The 24,201-nt window shown below is 39.7% G+C and overlaps 1 protein-coding gene across 1 annotated transcript in view; it reads right to left on the bottom strand.

Annotated features, from left to right (window-relative positions):
- The window catches only part of TTC27 (tetratricopeptide repeat domain 27), an 81,087-nt gene that overhangs the window by 52,553 nt on the left and 4,333 nt on the right, over positions 1-24,201 (bottom strand). The window contains exons 3-9 of the mRNA XM_080997691.1: positions 23,864-23,993; positions 23,176-23,316; positions 18,419-18,521; positions 15,153-15,317; positions 8,953-9,089; positions 6,979-7,091; positions 6,083-6,149 (exon numbers count right to left, since the gene is read on the bottom strand). Coding sequence (XP_080853817.1) covers positions 6,083-6,149; positions 6,979-7,091; positions 8,953-9,089; positions 15,153-15,317; positions 18,419-18,521; positions 23,176-23,316; positions 23,864-23,993 — 856 coding nt within the window. The remainder of the gene's footprint in view (positions 1-6,082; positions 6,150-6,978; positions 7,092-8,952; positions 9,090-15,152; positions 15,318-18,418; positions 18,522-23,175; positions 23,317-23,863; positions 23,994-24,201) is intronic.

Below are 24,201 nucleotides of genomic sequence, written 5' to 3'. Positions count from 1 at the left end.
CACCACTGTACAAGCAGGGCTTCAAGGCTATGCTTTTATTTAGCCTGTCCAAATTATCACCCAGTTCTTCCCAGATCCTCTTGTGTTTGATACCCGAGGATGCTACCCCCACAATTAAAAACCCCTGGGAAATCAGGGTGTCTCTGCTGTAAACATTCACCTTAAACACATATGGAGAGGGAAGGGGAATCCCAGCAATATCAGGGGCAAAACCAAGCATACAACTCAGTGGCCTCTGTTTAAACAGCACTGAGAGATGATAGTTCTGTTCTACACCTGTCAGTGCTGCAAGTTCAAAAAACTATCAGTGTGTTCCTGGATGGGAACCAAGACGGTATGCACAGTGTTACTTAAAAAGAAGAGATTTTGTGCCCATAGAAATTAGATTTACCTGCATTTGAATTTATTCATTTTGTATTTATACAAAGGATACAAAGGTGCCTGTCTATATACGGAAGATGTCCTACTCACTGAAAGGCTGTTTCATATCTTATGCTAGAGCCTTTTGTAAGAAAATATGTTCTATTTGCAAAACCTCCCCACCAAACAGAAGCATGGAAACTACTACAGGGACCACATAATATACAACTAAGTGAACTCTTAGGAAAGGTTTTGCAAGAACTATCAGCTGATATTTTCCTTCTTTTCATGTTTCTTTGGAGCCAACCCACTTTTTTAAAAAAATAACAACACACCCCTGTTAATTCACCCTATATAATACAATAGTTGCTAAGAGAGATTCTTTAAAAATGGAGTCTCTAGGGAAATTATGAAATGTATCCAGACTAGAGGAGGTGCAGAGGTGAGAAAAAGTATGTATGGATCTTTTCCCTTCCCATATGTCAACAGGATTTGAACACTTATGAAAAATAAGGATCAACGAAGTGGAATGCAGAGCTATTTTCACCATCTGGTTCACCTTTGAACCAGACAATATTCTATCAGTTTTGACAGCTCTCTCGTCCCCTTGATCTTACCCCTTTTAATACCGTTATCTGATTTTCAAAATGTTTTCCTATGTTTCACCAAGCAAGTGGAGGCAAGCAGCAGAAACAGAACAATAAAGACAAAAAGTTTAAACTGTAATACTATTAAAAGTCTCCCGTATAAATTAGAAATATTTGAACAAAGAACACGGGCTAGTGTTCTAGCCCAAATTCATATACTATGAAGAAAAACAGTGACTTGCTCTATAAACTTTTAAGATATTAAAATTGAGTTTATCAAAAGCACAATTGTTTTCATCCCTGGGTCCTCAAGCATGGCCAAATGTAATAAAATGAGAAGGACAAACTGATTTAAATTTATTTCTATTTAAGTTGACAATATAAAAATAGATACAAGATCAGCATTACAATTGTATTTATGCTTCAATTGTTTTTAAAATTATTTCCTTAAAAACTGCTCTTAATGGTTTCCAAGAGCATTAATCCATTCATATTAAGGCGCCAGTTTCAATCTCAAAAGAACTGATAAAAGCTCAGTAGGGCAGATTTATCTTTAAAAACACAATTATATGGAAAATTTCAGACTGTTTTAGAAACTGTATGTAATTTGATTTTTCATTAAAAGCCAATTTTGACTCTGGCTTTGTTCCTCAATTGCCCTCACAATATTCTGCTTTCAGCGTATGCTAAAGACGTTTGTATCGGTCATTGTGAAAAATACTAAACTGCATCCTGTGTCCTTTATATGCCATTTTCTATTGCACATTTTATCCTTTACATAATACTTTGGAATTTTTAAATGTTGAGAGGTTTACAAGAACTCTAAACAAAAAATAATTGAACAAACACACTTGAGGAAGATCCTATGGACCAGCAGAACTCTTTGTGCTGTGAAGGAAAATGCTCGTTCCAATTTACCCCATACAACCCGGCATGCTGTTTTGAAAAGGTCTTTACAATCCCTCACAGCAGAGTTTTAGGCAGCGCTGAGTGGCAGCCGGGGGGGGGGGGGGGGAGGTCTGTAATGAGCAACTATCCGCGAAACAAGAATCCATACAAGCCCTTCCACATCACAGATAAAGTTGCTTTTGAAGCTCAAGGAATTTCAAGAGCAATTTGTGGCAGAGGATTCTGCTGTAGATCAAAGCAACTCCTGCCTACGATACAACAACAGCTCACTGGATTGCGGATGAAGTCTGAAAAATCTATTTACCTAGGTGTGGGTCCCTATCAATACTGTCTCTAGAGTATGGAGTGGAAATTTTCTGGCATGAAGGCTTCAACAGGTCTCCCCACTTTGCCCCTGAGGGCAAAGCCACACCCACCTGCCCTACACCTGATGTCGCAGCAAACGGCTGATAAGAGCCAGACTTGGCTGAAAGGGTGTTGGAAGGCAGTGCCAATGGGTGACTTCTTCAGAAGCTCCACTCAAAAGTGCTATCTAGCCCTCCGCTTTGAGCAGGGCTTCTGTCAGATCTTCAGAAGTTCCTCTTCTAAGAGCTATGAAAGGGGCTTCGGAAGACTCCCGATGGCAAAAAAGGCCACTTGATGTTACTGCAGTGTCAAGTGATTGACAGGTGAGCAGCAGCACCCACCTTTCAAACCTGGCCTGAGGTCACCACAGTCTAGTTCGCTGGACTAGAAAAGTTCCCCACTACTGCTGCACAGCAAGAACTGCAATTATATATTTTGTTTTCAGCAGGGAGCGTGAGGCAGTTCACATGCAACAGAACCACATAATGGGATAAAAAAATATATGATTAGGTATGCTTCTATCCCATTATTTTTTTTAAAAAAAAACCTTTGCTTCTGAATGTTGCAATATTATTCACCTTTTGGTAGATATAAGCCACCTGGAACAGGAGGTACAAATGTTTGAAATAAATAAAGTACCAGATATGCTGCCTCTAAGGAACTGTCTGTGAATGCCTCCCATCTTCAGGCCATTTGGGGCTTGTGGCCAAGAAGAAACATGGCCAGGCTGGAAGTTGGCTGAAAGGACGGGGATGGAAATATAGGCCTCCCCCACCCTTATCAGGAGACTCAGGTGAACAGCAAAAGGGGAAGCAACAGCCATACAGTTGGGAATTGTTACCAATTATTGGGGAAGGAAAGCTAAATGAAAGAGATAAGTATTCCAGACTCTGAGTGATGGAGGAGACTGTGAGTTATGGATTGCCACAGCTCTGACAGAGTGCGAGGAGGGAGAGAATAAGAGAAATCAAGTGTATATTGAATGAAGTGGCCAACCAATATAATTTGAAACTTAAGGTTCCTTATGAGAAAAGACTGGGACTTCCTCTAGCGATAACAGCCAACTCAACTCAAAAACCCTGAGAAAGACCAGGGGTATGGAAGGAACATAGGCTGCTGAAAGTTAAGTTGGACCTCTCTTGAAGCAACAATAATAATAATTACCCATCCTTCACTGTTTCCCCTGGCCTTTTGTTCAAATGCAGGTGTTTGATACACAAAAAAGTCATTGGGTTCATCAAAACATCACCAACCTTGATCTGGATTTTTGTGCGCTGACAGATCAACATGGTTACTGGGATTCCGAGCTACAATGCCCACAATGAAGTAGTGACTCATTAATCACTTTAAAAAGAGCTGTATGAATGCTGATGCTTCAAGGTATCTTGAAACGTCTCATATGTAAGTAGATATCAGATGTATGTATGACAACCATCTAACCAGCCTGCAGATTTAGGAATCCACATGTAGGCTGAGAAGATGCCTGCTCACACATACACACAACAGTGTATATGATGTTAGAGGAGCTAGGATCAAACATGAATCTTGGCTTTATTGAAAAACTCTCTTTCTGTAATTAATTTTTTTGCATAAACCAAGAAGATGCTTACGGTGTTGGCAAATATAATTGGAGGCTTTTAACCAAAAGCACCTGAGAACTAGAAACTTTCCTTTTATTTTTCCACAACTTCCTGAAGTACAGTGAAGGTTAGAGACTTAGTACAAAAGTAAGATGCTTTGAGAAGGTTCTTCCCCTATGGCCAATTTCTGCATCAACAAATTGACAAATAATATGATCAGTATTAACACTAGCAATAAGTATAATGGCTGACGACAGGCAATACATCATTCAAAGGCAGCAAAAGTTTCCTTGAAATTTCCTTCACAGAGAGACAGAAGGTGCACTGATGCACTTGTATTCAAATAATCAGCCACTAGATGGCACAGTAGTAATAACTTTCAGAGGGGCAGCCATGCTAGCCATTTGCAGACAAAAGGAGTATAGTGGCAGCTTAAAGTCTACACAATGTATTTTGGAATTAGCTTCTCTAGACTTGTTTCAGTATACATGCCCCTACATGAAGAATTTGCCCAAAATAAGAGCTTCATTACTTCAAGACACACAAATAAAACTGGGTATGAAAAATACCGTATTTACAAACCTACACTTCTGCTACAAGTGGCTATTGTTGCCCGTTTCCTCCCTGGTATTATCTCAAATGCAGTATTCAGTAAAAGCTTTAGTAGGCATAGGAACAAAGCAATTCATAAAGCCAACCTCTTAATTGAGCCTTTATGGTTTCATAATTTTAAAACAGCTAGAACAGAAATCAAGGAAACCAGAATGCACTCATTCAGTTCACTTGGGGGAGAATTGCTGTATTTTCTCCAGTAATGAAACAGTGCACAAAGCAAAATACAAAGATAAATGGGAATTCTTATGGATATAAAGGAGCTTCTAAATACTGTAATGTTTTTCAATCATGAGAAGAATACTTCTTTGATAAATGTGCTCATTAAGGTAGTATCATACCAAAAGCTGGAAGCTAGCCGCATTTCCAGCTTCCCCCAAGTCACCCACCACCAGCCCCCAAAGCCTGTCAAACTGATCACAGAAACAACTTTGAACTCTGAACAGCTTTTGGACATGTATTTGAACTTGTCGAAATACTAAGTAATCTGTGTCACCGAACACCACTCCTGGTCAGTGGGGATTGAGCATGTAAAGCAATTTGTCCAAGACAATTTTGTCAGGCAATTTCACCAAGTGTTAACACTTAACTCGCGGGATTAGATTGCTTTCCCATACAACTATTAGGAATGTGACTACATGCCACACACAAACTGAAGATGGCACTTTAGACAAACAACATAGTGCATGGATGGGGGACCCTTCTTCCTCAGGGCCACATTCTCTTCTGGCCGCTTGCTAGTGATGGTTGGAGCAACATATGTACATTTTACTTTTGTACAGCAGGCTAGTTTTAAAAATCATGCACACCCCTCAGTGCTGCTGCTGACCTTTGAAGCCCTAAACGGCCTCGGCCCAGTATACCTGAAAGAGCGTCTCTACCCCCATCGTTCTGCCCAGACACCTTCTGGCGGTTCCCTCCCTGCGAGAAGTGAGGTTACAGGGAACCAGGCAGAGGGTCTTCTCGGTAATGGCGCCCGCCCTGTGGAACACCCTCCCATCAGATGTCAAGGAAATAAACAGCTATCTGACTTTTAGAGAACACCTAAAGGCAGCCCTGTTTAGGGAAGTTTTTAATGTTTGGGTTTTTTTGTGTGTGTTTTTAATATTCTGTTGGAAGCCGCCCAGAGTGGCCGGGGAGGCCAGGCCAGATGGGCAGGGTATCAGTAATAAATGATGATGATGATGATGTCCTCCTCCATCCAGACAAGCAAGAGGCAATGTCAGTGCTCAGGGGCACATTCCAGCCAGGCAAAAACATTGAGGTGTGAAGCAGGGTCAGGGAAGGGGGCTGCCTGGGGAAGAGTTCAAAGAGCCAGACGGAGGGGCTTGCTTGGAGGGCCACAATTTCACACATAGGACTGAGGTTCCCAACACCTGGTAGAGAGCCATGAACAGTTTGCGATGTAAATGAAAAGTGATTTAAGAAACACTTTTGCATAATTTATACAGATCCCTCCACACAACTGTGAAACTTAATCAGCCAGGATTTCCAGCTGTGCCCAAGGGCCTCTGTGTGTTCAACAATATGGTCACAGAAGGCATTTTCAGACCATCCCATGAACAAGAGGAGACTGACGGAGGCAGTCCCACCAGGCCCAATCTGGCTGCTCCTTCTACTATGTGCAGAGGGAGAAGCCATTAAACAATGTTTAAACACAATGCAAGTGGAGATAGGTAATTTTCTTACTGATGAAAAAGCAAGCAGCTCCTCTTCTGTGAGCTTATGAACCGGGTTGTTCTTCTGAAAATCTATGCTGCATAGAAGGGGGGAAAAATCACATTCTGAGCCTTACTGGTTTTTGCATTTTATATTGTTAATTACATCAGGCAACTTTGGATGAAGATTTTGGGTACAAATCAGCTAACATAAAATTATTGCTAATCAATTAAATACATTAAGTTGTCCGACAATTACAATACAATATTAAAAATACAATACACAATAGTCAACAACATTTTCAGCTGGATTTAACATATAATTAAGATGTCCAAGCTGAAGAAAAAGGAGAGATGCCCAGAGAATAACCTCCAAAGAGGGATTAATGAAATTAATCCAACACCTGCCAATCAGTCAAATTTTACTGTCTGTTAAATATAAACATTCTGAAATTCATTTTCAAAACAGCTATAAATATCACTTACAAAACTTTCAGATTATCAGATCAGATATATTTTATAATACACCAAGTTGTTAAAGCGAAAGAGCAGTCAAATCACATGAAATTCAATGTCACTCTAAGCAGAACATTTCATCAGCACAAACATTTCTGTTTTCTAGATGGTATAATCTTCCTTCTCTTCTCCCAAGCAGGTTTGGGGGAGAAGTTCCATTGCACTATGGGACTCATTGCATTGACTTCCAATAGCTCCACAACTGAGTTTAACCTGGCCCTTAAGTCTCCTGCTTTGTGTGAAGAAGGTACAAATAGAAGGAACCTTCAACCGGCCCTACAGGGGAGTGCATGTGTGGATCTAACCTCATCCCCAAAAGTACTTCACCAACAAGTTTTTATGGAATAATCATTTTGCTGCAGCCATACACTTGAGAGAGTGACGAAGTGGAACCAACAGGTATCATCTTACCAAATTCCAAGAATAACAGCAAGCTCTTCTGCACATAAGTCAGGCATCTGGTTCTGATGAGATTCTGCAAACTTTATTTCATTTAGCACTGTGTCATCATTTAAATCATAATTCTGTTGGGAGGGAAAAAATCACACAAGTGATCATTCACATTAAAATTGCTCAGCTATTTGAAAGTTACAATAAAAAAACCCTTAACAGCAGCATTGGTGTTGAACTCTGCCAAAAATATAAATTCTCATATTGACTTATCAGTAAAAAGAAAAGTATTCTCTTTCCTAGTAGAAAAACAACTGTATTGAAGATGATTTTTTTTAATAATGCAGGACAACTGACGGAGCTGTAGAACCATGAATGGAAACAGAATTAACACACACAGGTTCTGCAATGGTTGCTAAAGGGTTTTTCAGTAAAGCTGATGTGGAAAATTATCCATGAAAATATAAAGTTAGAAAACCACTGTGCTAGACTGATTATTATTATTGATATCTAATGACTTTGCTTTTAAATGTACATGTACACCAAGTGGCATTTTTTAAACATGTCACACTGGACCCTAGTTAATGGCTTGCTGTGAATGTGGCAATCTGGGCTGCTTTGCTCCTCCTTGCAAGCATGTGAAGGAAACAACAACCCCCAGTTTATCATCTAATCAGAAAACTATGAACAAACCTTAAGAGACAGATCACATCTAGAGCAAAACAAACCAGTATCCCTTGTTCAGACTTAATGCTAAGCCATGTGCAAATGTGGAGGAACACATGGGCCATAGAGAAGAGCTGCATGTCTACCTCAGCATGCCGCTCCAGGTTGCAATACAAGCTGCTGTGAACTTTCCCTGTACTCTGCATGGCCTACACAGACGTTATTGGAGATAGCGCTAAGACAAACGTTCTGCCAGCACAATGATTTATTCCTGTGCAATGAAATGTTCTCTCCCTCTCCTCCCTGCATGCACCCCTAAATTTGTTCTGGGTTTCCCCAAAACCCTCCAAAGCAGGTTTGAGGATGGTGCAACAGCATGAGAATATCACTGCACTAGTAGCAATGCTTGCATGCAGAGACGGAGCAACCTGCTCCGGCAACTGGAGCTGTGTGCATCCCAGGAGGCGTGGTGCGCCGTCTGTGGGGGGCGTGGCATGCATCGAGGGGGTGCACAGCAAGCGCCCGAGGAGGTGATGTCGATTGGGGGTCAGCATTTTGTCACCCCCCCCTTTGGAATGGCACCCGGGGCAGACACCCCGCCCCCGCCCCAGAACACCCCCTGCTTACATGCATGCAACTATTTCATTGAATACTGCCCTAGAATAGCAAAGGCTGTTCATTGAAAACTGCTGCTTTGAACAGCAAATCCATGGTAACACAGGATACTGTTTCCACATCTTCCCACAGTAGTCTGAATCTAGTTTGAGTCACTGCTAGTGAAAGGCAAACAACCATAAAGGCAATGCTTATCAGTAGAGCACCAGCCCAAACACAACGCTCTTGAACAGGAAACTGCCTCTGCAAACAAACAAGTGAGCACACATGCATGTTGGCACTCTCCCTTGCTCCTCTCTGATTTAAGTTGGCAGCATTTTCTAAGGATGTTGCACCAAATATATATTTGAAACACAGCAGTATGAAAGAATTTTGTGTGTGTGTATCATTAGGCTCCAGGAAAGTTCTTGCTAAAATGGCCAAAGCTTTGTGGATTTATCCACCACAGTAAGTACATACATACATACATACATACATACATACTGTATATATAAAATCTGCCGTTACCATTTTACAGCACACAATGAGGTAAGATTTATATATTATAAAAGAAATACTACTATTACTATATCTGTACCTTTCATACACATTATGCAGTCTTAATTTCTATTGGCCTTCAAAATCCCCTTTATCCTTTTTTTATAAGACATACACAGGCAAGCGTGGCAATCTACTTACGTTGAACAGCACATTACATAAGAAAAATTCCTATACCTTTGTTAAATCTTCAAGTGGGGAAGGTGCTGGACTAAGCTCACGGTGAGGAAGGAGAATGCCATCTTCCCGTTGAACATCTAATATGAGCTGTGCTACATAGTTTTCCTGAAATCTTGTCCTTTTCCCCAGGGCACCTGCAGAAAGTTAGGCATCAAGAGGAAACAGAAATTCTAGTTACATATACCAAAGTTACAATTTAAGAGACACATATACATATTTCACAGAGTATGAGGTTATGTTCTCAAGGCACAAGATGTGACATCTTTGCCGACAGATTACACTAACAGTGCAATGGTCTTCGCGCAAGTTCTCTATATGGTATTATTGTCTTAATGCTTGCTAGACATATTTTTTTATACCACGAACGCAACCCTAAAATTTCCCATACAATTTTCAACAAATTTCAACAAAATTTTAATTAAATTTTCAAAAAAACCTCTAATGCAATATTTTATACACAATACTCCGCGTCCGTGCTCATCACACAAAATCAAAAAAATTATTAATATTTTTTCTACAACAACTAAATTAATTATAATACTAAATTTAACCATATAAATTAAAATTTAACTAAAAAAAAATACATTTTTTTTATGGCAAACCCCCCTACCCCCCTACCAATAATTTTTCATATTTAATCAAATTTTTTTCTCGCCAAACCCCTAAAACGAGATTCAACTAAACTGATTAATTATCGGTTAATTACAGTCAACACTACACCATTCAAAATGAAAATGCTACTGCATGTAAGATTATGGAGGGTAGTGATTAATGGATATCCATGAGGTAGTACAGTAATGCACGATATACATGAATATTCTTAAGTCAGATATATAGGTTAATAATACTTAAATAATAGTCGTATGGTAAATATATATATGTACGAATAGTTAATATGTATTATGTAAAATTATATAGGAGTATGTATATATAGGATATTCATGGGGTAAATATATTAATGTATGATTATACATATACGTATAATGTCTTATTTAAAGGATAATGTAAGTCTGGTCAGTGCCTGGAAGGGAAATGGACTAGAAACAGCATGTATGCCATCCTGAGTTCCCTACAGAGCAAAGGACGGGTATAAATGTCATAGTAGATAAATAAAATTTACAACAAAGCACAAATATGTATTAATAAACGGTGGCTTTTTCCAATACAAGCTGTACTGTTAATTAGCTAAATAAATAACTGAAAACACTTGATAAGTATATTTCACAATTAAAGCTGATTACTGTTAGAAGGACACACTGCTACACTGAGGGTGTCTCTCGTTTAACATGATCCTTCATGATATTTGGGGAAAGAGGAGGGAACTAATCTGTGGTAGTTACAGACTTCCTAGAGGCAGGTTCCAGGAAGCAGTACTGAGGAAACCTGTGGCCTTCCAGGTATTGTTGGTCTATAGTTCCCATTGATCCTGTCCATTGGCCATGCTGGCTGGGGTTGATAGGATTTGGAGTCCCACAACATCTGCAAGGCCATAGGTTCCATCCCTGTCTTATGGGGTCCAATCTGGTTTCATTTTATCTTCTACCCCATTTAGCACTACATGAAACCACTGGGAGAGATTGTCAGGCAACTGGAATGTGCTCTCCTCAATTATACTGCCTTAGGGACTTATAAGCAGCAGCCTTGGATAATATATTGACTGCAGCAACAGTTTCCAGAGATTCTGATAGTGGCCAGATAGAATCAGAGCCTTGACAGTTCAGATTTCAAATAAAATACAGAATTATGTATGTGGAACTGTAACTTATATAGTAATTAGAATTATATAATAAAACAATTAGGAATAATTATTCCTCCAAAATGTATCCCAAGTGGAATTACAATTTCACAAACATAGCTAAGTACAATATTAATAAGTCATTTATCATATTAATCATACTCGAGAAACTAAGCAAAGCACTTGGGGGGGCTATTTTTATCATGCAGTTTCAAAGAGATGCTATAGTTTTGGCCACATTATAAGGCAAGCTTCTCTAATTATAGCATGGTGGCACCACTAAATTATGGATCATCGCTACTCCAGCTTGAGCCCTGTTGAGTACAGATTTATAGCTAACTCATAAAATATTCAGTCTGACAATGCTCATTTAAAACCCAAACAGAATGGAAACAGAAAATACTTTTCTCCTTTCCATTGGCAGAAAAATATGCTTTTGAAAAACACTAAATTTGTGTTCATTCAAGTTACAGCAAGTCAGACCACAAAGCCTCAAAAGCAGCTGTTTACCTCTCTAGTAAATCAGCATGTAAGCCGGGTCAAAAGAAAATCTATCAGCTCTTAATATATTGCATTAACATCTATTGTTACGAATTTGGATGCCACCACTCTCCCTACTGATGGGTCCAAACTCAGCTGAAAGAAATCCATTCAGACTTGCCTGGACTTAGTTTTGCTTTTTACTGACATGATACCACTGTGATAAAATGCAGCCTTTCCCCTTCACCCTCAACACTAAAGCACTTACGAGAGACCTTCATTAGCTCACACTGAGGCCACAGCAACAGATCTTCTCTTTGACATTGGCAAGTCCCACTTAACCTCACTAATCTGGGTACTGACACCCAAATAACCTATTCCTTCACTCTGACCATAAATAAATGCACGTTTTGGATCTTTACTCAGCTTCCTCCTATGCTACTGATTTAAACAGAGTGTATTGCATTTAAGGGCAGACTGTCATGATATATTTTTGGACCACAATAACAATGTGAAATGTCCTCAAAAATGTGTTAACAGGAGTTAAGCAGGCTTCTTTCTAGTCAAGAACACCCAATGCTGCCTTCATGGTGCATAAAGGAGCAGTACTACTGACATGTTACTCATGATTATCCAACGGAAGGCCAAACTAGAGGAGACATAAAAAGCATATTTGCATTTGAAAAAACATGCATGTTAATGTAAATATGATCTGGGAGACTTAATTATTGAGATCAAGTGTGGAATGGCAATTTAACCCTCCCCTCCCCTGCAATGGTCCCTCTGAAGCTGCTCTTTCATTGGGAGAAAATTCCCCATTAACACCACCAGTCACTTATTTACATTACAGAAAAATGTATACCTCAAATGCCAAGATGCATTTGGTGCCACATCCAGTTTGGCACCAACTTTCAATGGCTCTTGACCAACCTGAACTAGTTCCAAACTTTAGAAGTACCCAAAAATATAACAAATGTTGGTTTTCAATGTACGTTTATTAGGCTCTAAGCTGACACAGAATAAATCAGCTTTGGACTGTGCAAGAGTTGTACCGTGTTAACTTAGCTTATGGCACCCTTGGGAAGTTGTGCGTAACTTGCCAATTGACATCAACACACTAAATAATTTAAAGAACAGCAGGTGCTACATGCTCTTTAAAATTAAACTGTACAATTCTTCTTCCACTCTTTTCTGGCACGAATTCACAGGAAACTTCCGTGAGGACAATTATATTAAGACAAATGTCCTTGTAGTTGAAAACTCGGCAAGTTTAAATCAATCAGAGTTGATTATTTGTTGATTTTTTCACCCTGTTACGAGTTCCACTTGGACTGCTCATTAAGGCATGGCTAAAGGCCAAGTGTAGTTTGAAACCTTGATTATTTTAAATTCAACTGAAAAATAGGCATTTACTTCTAAGGCATTATCTTGCAGCATAAAACCTATGCTAACCTGAGAATGCAGTTAAACAGAACCTGGACTCTAGCTCCGTAAGACAATCATGAATACTTACAAGTTTATCCATAGATGCAAATAAATTCATGAGTTGTGTGCCGATAGGCAGAACTAGCCCAAATAAGAGCAAAGATTAGGCGCAACAAACAGGACAGAAGAATGGCTCATGAACCAACTATATCCCAATTCTGATTTAAGTATTTATTGTAATTAATCTTGAGAATTTTATGCCCCTAGAATCACAGCAACGCCTGTCATAAAATACTTGGTAGGTGCTCTCTGATGCATTTCTGAGAATATAAAGAGGTGACAGCTCTCTTAAGCAAAGTCAGGCAATTGGTCCATCTAGGCCAGTTCAGTTTATCCTTACTGACATGGTTCTGCAAAGTCTTGCACACAGAGTCCTTTCCCAGCCCTACCTCTGAAATTTTCTTAATAGAAGGAGCTGGAAATTGAACCTAAATGGAAAAATATGTGCTATGACTCTTCTCCCCAATGGTATATAATGCTGGTGCTCCTGATGCTGTGTGTGATAGGTGCTTCCTCAACAAGATGTGTCAGGTCAGCAGATCACTATTAGCTTTGTACATTATTAACAGGTAAAATCAGTAACTCAGTGTTGCCTCTTGGTCAAGCTGACACTCCTAAAGGAATGAGAAGTCAACACTTTCTTGTTGCAAAAAGCCCCATTTTTTTTTATTGTATTGTTGTACCTTGAGACTGATAAACGAGTAATTTCATTCACCATTATTAAACTGTGGGCCTGTCACTTGCAAACGAAGATCTCTGTTCTCTTCAAGGATTGTACATAACATCCTCACACTTCGAGACTTACTTAGGCTCAGTGACATTAAAATTGGAAAGAGCAAGGCAGAGATCAAAGCAAGCAGACTCCCAACTGAGTCATGTTTATACGAACCACAGCTGTATTTTGATGTGCTAATACTTACTCTAAATGCTCCCACTCCAGTATTCCTTCTTCACCCAAAGCTTACCAGCTGCAAGTTGTAAACCCATCCCACAATATTGGCAATTCATCCAGATCATACAGCTTTTTACAGAACATGCCAGTTAAAAGATAAAACAAGAGAAGGCAGTGGGGAGAGAAATAAGGCAGAGCAGAGCCAGCACCAAAACAATTAGCTGAAAAAGACAGAGAACCACCAAATAGTCAATTATCATGGAAGAATCCTAGAATTGTAGAATTGGAAGGGACCCCGCAGGTCATCTAGTCCAATCCCCTGCAATGCAGGAATCTTTTGCCCAATGTGGGTCTCAAATCCACGACCCTCAGATTAAGAGCATGATGCTCTACCAACTGAGACAGGGGTTTATTTTTAGAGGCAATGAATGGTGAGATAGTTCATGCACCAAGTTCCTAAAGACTGACCACATTTCTGAACTGAAGAGGGGATTTCTGTCCATTTCCCACTTCCCTCTGTGCCAGCAACCAGTATTCAAGGAAACATATGCAATCTAATGAACAGGCATCCTACGCAGAAAACTAAAAGAAGCACAAAGTTCAGAAAAGGGCAATCAAAACGATCAAGGGGTTGGAGCTACTCCTCCATGAGGTAAGGTTGAAGCATTTGGGACTGTTACTTGAGAGAAAAGGTGAAGAAGAGGTCATATGATGGAAGTTTGTAAAATCACACATGGCACGAGAAAGTGGACAAAAAGTTTCTCTCTCTCATTCACAACACTAGAACTTGGGGATATCAATGAAGCTGAATGAAGGTTAGAAGGTTCAGGGTAGATGAAAGGACATACTTTTTCCCCACACAGGACACATTTGGACTATGAAACTTGCTTCCACGGGAGGCAATGATGACCACCAACTTGGAAGGTTTTAAAAGATTAGGCAAATTCATGGAGGATATGGCTACCAGTGGCTACTAGCCACAGTGGCCACCTCAGCTGTTAAGAGGCAATATGCACCTGAATTCCAGTTGCTGGAAATCACAGGAAGAGGGAGTGTTCTTGAGCCCTGATCCTGCATATTCCTTGTAGGTTTCCCACAAAGATCTGGTTAGCCACTGTGAGAATAGGCCAATGTGTTAGACTAGATGGGCCACTGGCCTGATCCAGGAGGTATAACAACAACAACAACAACAACAATTTATTATTTATACCCCCACCCATCTGGCTGGGCTTCCCCAGCCACTCTGGGCGGCTTCCAACAAAATATTAAAATACGGAATGCATCAAACATTAAAAGCTTCCCTAAACATACTTCTTATGTTAGAAATTATACTTGTAGAACGAAACCAAACATTTTAGTTGAGATTCCTGCATTGCAGAGAGGTCGGATTAGATGATCCTCGGAGTCTCTTGCAACTCTACAATTCTATAATTTTATTCTATGGTTCTATGATTTCATCGAAGGTAATTCCCAAATAAAGCACCACAGAAACAGGTTAGCACTCTTGAACCCCTTCTCCATTATCTTCCTTTTCCAACTTTCAAGTAACACAAAACCTAGTTAGTTTTAAATATTAATGTTCAAGAAGTGGGAAAAGAAACATACCTGTTAAATTAATCTGTAGCTTGGTTATGTCTTTGGCTGCAAGAAAGTGTTCTTTGGCTTTTTTATACTCATAGTAATGCAAGAATGTGTAAGCGCACTCCAGGTGGAACTGAACAGCAAGATGCCAGCACTCGTCATCAGTAAATAATGTTTCAATTTCAGATACTGCAAAACAAAAAAAGGGTGCTGAGGCAACTAGGAAATGGGACTGAGAAGGAAACAAAAAATGAGAAGCAGAGGAAAAACACGTTGTGTATTACCACTCAATACAAGACAACACCAACATCAGATTTTTTTAATTTAAAGTGGCTCCTTTGTCCTCTAGGTTTTCACACACTTTGGATAGCAATATAATAAGTAGCAGCAGTAGTAGCACTCCACTGTAATCAAATTTAGAGAAGAAGGGGTGGAGGATATGCAAGAAAGAAAGGGAGGGCAAAGGTAAACTTGAGTTCATGGGCCATTCCCATCTCAACCATGATCAAAATGACTGGGAATCATGCCTGCAATGGGGAAAACAGTGCCGGCCTTGAAAAACAAGTCTAGGATTATTAGAAGTCAGGGACCACATGCAAGGTTATAGTCCTTAAATGGTACCAAGCATTTCATCCAAATATGAATTTCTGAAAATACTGGATTATTTTCTAGTGCAGTTTATTAAATAAGCTGCCAAACTATTTACAAGAATGGATCGATCTCATGCATATATACATCCCAAACAGCCCCATTTTCCCATAATGAAAGCACTTTATAAAGGTTTACATTCTTAGAAGCTGGTCAAGGTTGTAGACCAGACAGAGCAGTAATATAATCCTACCACAGTAACAGAATAGTAAGTATGCAATAATGCTTTGCCTTTATACCCTTTTCAAACACAAAGGGAACTGAATATTTATAGATTTGGCATCAAGAAGCTGGACTGGGGGGTGTGTGTGTGTGTGTGTGTGTGTGTGTAAAAAATTACTGCTCTGCACTTATGAACTGAATGATAGCTTTAGTAAAGATTTTCTATTTTAAAAACTGGCTGAGCTCCATGGTACATTTTTTTAAAAAAAGTTACAAGATATTAGTAATAGCCGAATGATGTAATTTTTTATAAAAAGATGCTTAGCGTACCTGCCAAGTATAATTTATTTCAACATACTACTTTCAAGTATGAAAAATCTTGGTATCAAACCAGAATATGTTGTCATATAAAGCTAATTTGTTTTATCTTCCAATTAATCTTCACAGTCATCACTAACCACATCCTATTTCAAACAGAGGTTGTTGTTAAAGCCGAAAAACATGAAGCCGTATCTTTATCTGCCCCACTGATATCAGCAACTGAGATCATAATACTTTGCTGTTATCCACAAAGTTGAGACGGGTACATTAAACAGAAAGAGAAAACACCCAAGTTTATCTATCTGCCAGCAGAACAGACCTGCACTCTCACAATGGGACTTTCCCATGCTCTCCTCCCATTGCATCTCCCTGCATGCCCCCATAATCTGCTCCAGTCAAGTTTTATCTTGCTTCCTACACAAATGATAAAGAAACTTACAAAGCTAAGAACATTTCTAGAAATCATTTACAGCTGATTGAATAAGTACCTGTCAAATTACAAGATTGTACAGATCTTTTCAATTAATTCCTAATATTGCTGTAAGCTGGCTGCTATTTAAAGACAACCTTTTAAAGAAGAATAGGTAACTCAGCACATTTATGGGGAATTTGAGCCTGTCTGAAAAGTACAGTGGTACCTCGAGTTAAGAACTTAATTCGTTCCGAAGGTCTGTTCTTAACCTGAAACTGTTCTTAACCTGAAGCACCACTTTAGCTAATGGGGCCTCCCGCTGCCGCCGTGCCACTGGAGCACAATTTCTGTTCTCATCCTGAAGCAAAGTTCTTAACCCAAGGTACTATTTCTGGGTTAGCGGAGTCTGTAACCTGAAGCATATGTAACCTGAAGCATATGTAACCCGAGGTACCACTGTATTTTAAGCTTTCAAGGGTTACAAAACATCCGTCCAGGAAGAACAGAAGGATAAAATATACCCAACCACACAACGAGGTCACAAAGACTGCAACACTTACTGGCTTGTTATGACAGAATCATCTACATCATTACAATCATTACAGCATCTCTACTCTTGACTTGGAATGGCTAGAGCCTGCCCACCTGCTCCCAGGGCGGCCAACATCCTTTACTGCTCTGGTCAGCCAACATCTCCTTGCCAAGGGTGCAAAGGATGGGTGGAGGCACCAATATAGCTCCTTGCCAAGGATGCAAGAGAGCCTAGATATGCCTCTGTTCCAGGTGGTTACTGTGGGAAATAGTATGCTGAAAATATACGAGTCTTTGGTCTCATCAAGCAGGGTTCTTGTGTTCAATGGGATTTTATTCTAATTAATCAATAACACTATCACCCCCCCCCCTTTTTGAAAAGAGTTAAGGTTGCTAGAGATCATTTTGTTTTTATTTCTTCAATCCTGCATATACTTACTTGGATCCCAACGAACAAAGTGTGACTTACTTCCAAATCGAAATGGACCAATATCCATAAAAACTGTGTGGTAACCAGTGTGCAGCGCTGCCTGCAGTGAGGTTAAATGCCATTGGATGGACATGTAATTAATCTTTTCTTTAAAGAATCTTCTTTCTATTCCTACAATTACTATGTTAATAATAGCCTTCCTTGTCAGGCTGCTTCAGGATGAAGGCGAACATTGCTTTATATTGCTCACTGAAAGCAACTTTCCAATTAGTTATACACTGATGTTTAGGGCATTAATTGCATCCATTAAAATCACACCATTTCAAATGCAAATTTAATTGAATACAGAAGGTGCACATATCCTAGGAAAGCTCAACCAGACTTTTTGTTAATACCATTTTCATATTTTCCGGTTGAGCTCCACCAGAGGAGATTATGCATGGGGAGGGAAGAAGAAGAAGAAGGGGAATTCCCCTTGGCAGATCTTTCCACATGCAGTGTTTAATATAATCCTAAAGTATAGCGTGACATCAAAATACAGTCAGTGAGCAAATGTCTTACAAATCAATAGCAGGGTCCATTGAAATTCATTTGTTTTCATAGTTCTCTCAGGTTATGAGAGAAGTCCTAAAAAATAGTTCACATGAAACTTTTTATGATTGGCATCCTGGACTAAGCAATCAAACAAGCACACAAATAATCCCAAATATAAGAAAAGAATGGTCATCCAAATAGAATGCAACGTGTGATTCTTCCACTAATATCCAATGTCAATTTTGAGTATACCTTGTTGTATACAGGCCTGGGCAATATCAAAGAGTTCAGGTGATCTTTCTTCTAACAACTGCTGATGGATATTTACACACCGTAGAGTCCACCAAGGCAATGTCTAAAAACGGCAACGAAAAATATTGTAAACATTAAATCCACTTGGTTTCAAATCCCCATGTTTTTATTTTATTATGAGCACATTCACTTGTCAATTGTACCTTATCACATGGCCAATTCATCGTAACAGTGAGACCATCTGACCTGGAAAAATATATTCTACAAAGATCACAGGGTTCATATTCCTAGAAAGGGAACTTGTACAGTGGGATGGGAAGGAAAGGGTGCAATTCAGTGGTAGATGATATACAAAAGGTCCTAAGGAAGGCTATGAATGACTCCTGTCTGAAACCTCAGGAAGCCAATGCCAGTCAGCACAGACGTAGAAAAACTAATCTTCTGAATCGATCTAAGGCAGTTTCCTATGTGAATCTAGTTCAAGAATGGAAACTCTAGAGAAAGAAACAACAATATAGCTAGTATAGGAAAACGGAGGCCTAGAGGAACGACTGAAAATGTGCAAACCTTGGAATATTCAGAAAACTGTTAATGTCACTGAAATAAGACAACAGAGGTTTTTATGGAGTAACAGAATACCATTTTTAGAGCATCTAATGGGAAATTTAGTTAGCCATCGAGTCTTGATTTTGCCACTTCTGCTCAGTGCAAGACAATTATGGTATAACACGCCTGCAATAGGCATCATAAGGACTGCATGATTTGAGGGCAAAAATATCTCAAGGAACAATCACATGCTGTTTATTAAAACTGTTCTAGAAACACCTGTCAGGATGGATATTGTATTTTCTCACACAGGACACAATGAAATATGACTTATGCTATCAAGCTGAATAAAATAAGGTACTTATTCAGGAGACACTGTTAGAGAGGTCAGCTCTTACATTTTGACACTTTGTTCAGGAACCTACAAGGCAGTTTATGTTAGACTGTAAATGCTGTTTGCCACCCTGCAGTTAATGCTACCGACAGTTTTCCACAGGGATTCAAAAAGCGGTGTTTTGTTAGCCAAAGCTTGCAATACAAAAAACATGCCTTGAGGAAAATTGTACACACAACCCTGATAAAAAAAAAACCTTGTTTTTTAAAAGTACCTTTTGGCCTCTTTTGGATGTTCACTAATATTTCGGCTTTTCATTTATCAAGCATCACTATGTGAACACAATAAAAACAAACCACTACATATTGCTGCCTGAGATGGAATTTTTTTAAGACTGTGACTGATATTTAAACAACTCCCAACACCCAGAACAACAAGGTCACAAAACCTGTTTATTATGGACAGGCCTGAAAGCAATGTGGTGCCAGGAGTCATTGGACTAGAACTCCCATCATCCCTGACCATTTGGCCATTCTGGTTTGTTCAAACCACACAATGTACAACAAGGTTTGGTGGTTCAATTCACTTGGACTGAATTATTCAAACCACAGTTTGAAAAATAGGAAACCACAAATGGAAGGTTTAAACTTCCGCTTCTCATCTGAGGAGGAGTGTACAAACTCATTCCTGCTCTTCCTCATAACATTATACCATGTTTCAGCATCATGTCTGTATTAAGGCCGCAGATTTACTCTGGCTTTGGTGGGCAAGACAAGTAAAAGAAAGTGGCTATTAGGAAAAGGGGGGTGGGAATCCTGAACTTAAGAATGTAGTAAGAGCCTTCCTGGTCCACCTAGTCCAGCATCCTGCTCTCATAGTAGCTAACCAGATGCCTGTGGGAAATTCGCAAGGAGGACCTGAGTACAACAGCACTCTCCACTCCTGTGGTCTCCAGCAACTTGCATTCGCAAGCATTACTGCCTCCAACCATGTAGGCAGCCATTTTGGCTAGCAGCCATTGATAGTCATCTCCTTGAATATGTCTAGTTCAGCTCCTGCCTTCTGTGATGCCTGTGTCGGTGATCAGGCAGAAAATGCAAGCCCCCTGGTGTAACAGGGATCAGTTCCTCAGTGGAATATGACTCAGCTGATGCCATCTCGTGGGGTGTGGGTATGTATCTGGCTCTGCCCATGTTAGTGCTAGGGCCTGGGTTCAGCACCTTTGCTGTTTGCCCTGCTGGTCTTCATGATCCTCTGTGTCAGAGTCCTGACTGCTAATAAGTAGCAAAAATATTTCCAGGGGCTTCCACTTCCTTCTCTGTGGGAAGCGTTCATGAGATCATGCTTTCAGAAAGTGCCCTTTGTCACTTAATATAAAATACAATATTAAGATCCACTTGAGACTGTGATTTTTTTTTTATAAGTTGTGCATAAGAAATTGAAACAACAGATATACCATTGTAAGAACAAACAATGACTGTGCATATGCTGCCAAACTGCAGTTGAGGACATAATGAACTCCATCTTATACAGTGGTGCCCCGCAAGACGAATGCCTCGCAAGACGGAAAAACCGCTAGACGAAAGGGTTTTCCGTTTTGGAGTTGCTTCGCAGGACGAATTCCCCTATGGGCTTGCTTCGCAAGACGAAAATGTCTTGCGAGTCTTGAGATTTTTTTTTTGCTTTTCGCCCCCTTTATCTAATCTGCTAAGCCTTTAATAGCCTTTAATAGCCTTTTAGCAGCTAATCCGCTAAGCCTTTAAGCCTTTAATAGCCGCTAAACCGCTAATAGCACTAATCCGTTAAGCCGCTAATAGGGTTGCTTCGCAAGACGAAAAAACCGCTAGACGAAGACTCTCGCGGAACGGATTAATTTCGTCTTGCGAGGCACCACTGTACTTCCTACCATGTAAACCCCCCTAGAGATTATTTTCAGTCAGGACTCTATTGCACTCTGCTGGGATTTACAGACTGAAAAGATATGCTCCATGCTGTCCAATCAGAAGAAATTTGTCACTTATAATTTATAATCTGCACTTCACCAAATGGTCTTAGAGCAGGAATATATATCATTAAAGTACAGCACAGAAAAAATGCATAGAGTACTGTAAAAATTATCATTAAAATAAACAGAATCAAACAATACACTGAAAAGGCAAAGAATATTCAAATTTGAATGGCTGATTTTGTCTGAAGACATAATGTATTGCAATTACCATAAGGGTGATATTGGTTTGCTACTGTATTTTCTGAGCACAGACTGGAAAGAGTTTTGTTATGACTTGGTTGAAAGAAATACAGTAATAGAATTGCATTTAAAACATTTCACCTATTCCATGGAGGCATTTATTTCCTTTATACTATTTGGTGTGACTGTTTAGAGGCCCAAGGCAAGAAATGAATGTTCATAAATGCACAATGAGTGGAAAAGCAATGTGTTACCAGTGAAGGGGGAAAAATAGGTTTTAATATTGCGCATCAGGGATCCTTCACAGTACTTTGCCACGACTCACAAGTGCTTCACAGTACTCTGTCACAGCCCACAGAACTAGCCCAGCACAGGAATATAAGACAGAGCCTCCTTCAGGCACTAAGGAGCACAGATCCAACCATCTCCAGGTTGATGGTTCACAAGGTAAAAGTACTGCAGAATGGCCTACTCAAAACACCTACTGCCTACTCTAAATGCCAAAGCTCCCTGGGACATTATACTGCTTTATTAGTTTTAGGCTGCATTTTTGTTAACTGATTTTCTTTTTACAAGTTGTACAAAATTATACATTTTTTAGTATATATTTAAAAAGTAGTACTGTATTAAAAATTACAGAATTTAAAAAAAAAAATTAAGCAGTTTAGAAAAACTTTTAAATGAATTGTTAGGTTGTGGGTGAACATATCAGACGACACAGTGATTCTTCAAACAGCTCTTGTTTATTCAGAGGCCAGAACAGAACTGAGCTGAAGGGCTCAGTCAGCCTGCTTATATAGAGCTCCAGTACAACGTTACTGTAGCAACTTTCTAAAACTATTCAATCACTGAACGTCACTTTCGATCCTTCATTTGCATAACTATCTACAGTATCCCCCTGGTGGCCCAGGGAGAGAACTTCAGTGCATAACATGAATAAATGAAGGGTTCAGAGCCTGTGACTGGACACCAGGAACAGCATCATGTAAATCATCATCAACCACTGTGTAGCCGAACTTGGGGGAAGAAGCCAGGTGCAAACTAATGAGGTTTTGAGTCACTCTGAGAAAGCACACCAAGTGGGGTCAGAGAGCCAGACAGTAAATATGAGTGGCTGCCTCAGGAACAACAAGCAAGGAAGCCTTGTTCCTGCAGCTACCACAGAAGCTACTACAACTGAGGATTTGCTTGCCTTTCTGCTTTCTCCCAACTTGCTCCCAGGCTACAACTCAGTACCTTCTTACTACCGTATTTTTTTGCTCTATAAGACTCACTTTTTCCCTCCTAAAAAGTAAGGGGAAATGTGTGTGCGTCTTATGGAGCGAATGCAGGCTGTGCAGCTATCCCAGAAGCCAGAACAGCAAGAGGGATTGCTGCTTTCACTGCGCAGCGATCCCTCTTGCTGTTCTGGCTTCTGAGATTCAGAATATTTTTTTTCTTGTTTTCCTCCTCCAAAAACTAGGTGCGTCTTGTGGTCTGGTGCATCTTATAGAGCGAAAAATACGGTAATTTGACCCTGCATGCCATACCCTTTCACTACGCTGTGGCTCTGAACCTCCAAGTCTTAGTCCTGTTTCCCCCCTGTTACTCAAGAAACGCATAAGGTACAAGGAACAATATGAATAATATAAGCCCACTGATAGCTGGAAACAAGCATAAGTATTTCCTCATGTTTCTCCCCCCCCTTACCTGTATAGCTTCTAGCTTATGCTTTGAATTCACAAGCACTGCTCTAGCTAGCATCAGCAAGACACTATGGGAAGTCAGGCTATAGATCGATTCACCATCTAGAACCAGCAGACTCAGCACAGCTGTAGACAATGCACTGGGCTGGAAGGAGAAAACAAGAAACTCACTTTAGGCAACTTCAAATTAATCTTCAAGAGGTAGCAAAATTTGCGTGCCGCACACACCAATTTACCTTAGCCCATTCACCTCAAAATGTTTTTATACAATACAGAAATTCAAGCATAGGTGAAGGTTCACATTGCAAACGGTGCTTTGAAACCATGAATCCTTCCTCTCACCTCTCATTGTCAATAATTCCTGAACTTATACATGGCATGTTGTATGCAAATTGCCCATTAAAATCAAAGTAAAATGGATTCTTCCACTGCCGGTTTAAGGTTTCTCTCTAATGTACACCTAAGCTGAGCACAATCTCTATACATCTTTAATTTCTGTGACGATGCCGAACCATTTCTGAGGAGCAGAAAAGGAAAATAAAAGATCACCTGCAGCAATTCTCCCTATTTTTATTTTTACACCTAGCAAGATAAGATCAGCATGATGTGCATATCAATATTTTTCCACTAAAAGACAGTGACTGTACTATTGTCCTGGGGAGTGGGGTGGTGGAGAGAGAAGAGAACAGTACCTCGTTGTATTGTTCTGGTAATACAGTTTGCAAAAAGTCCTGAGGTTGCAATTCAACAGGAGGCCCAGTCCAGTTGCTCTGTACAAACAACTGCAGGCTCCCCACACCAAGTAGAAACACCACACTTTGCCTGCAAGACAATAAACAATTCCATTTTTATTGATACGGTCATACATAGTAGGTAGAAATTGTCCTGTTCCTTCTATACAAGCCTTTAGTTTAAAAGATGGAAGATGCACACAAAAATGGAACAGTTACAAATCTGCATGAAAAAATATCCATCTGAAGAACATTCAACTCAATTGTTCAAGGAAGGCTGTAAGATTTTATTTTCCTGA

Source organism: Podarcis pityusensis, assembly GCF_964106645.2.
Source record: "Podarcis pityusensis genome assembly, chromosome: 3".
Taxonomy (NCBI): Eukaryota; Metazoa; Chordata; class Lepidosauria; order Squamata; family Lacertidae; genus Podarcis; species Podarcis pityusensis.
Note: the sequence above shows the minus strand (reverse complement) of the source record. Positions and strands in the feature narration are given on the sequence as shown.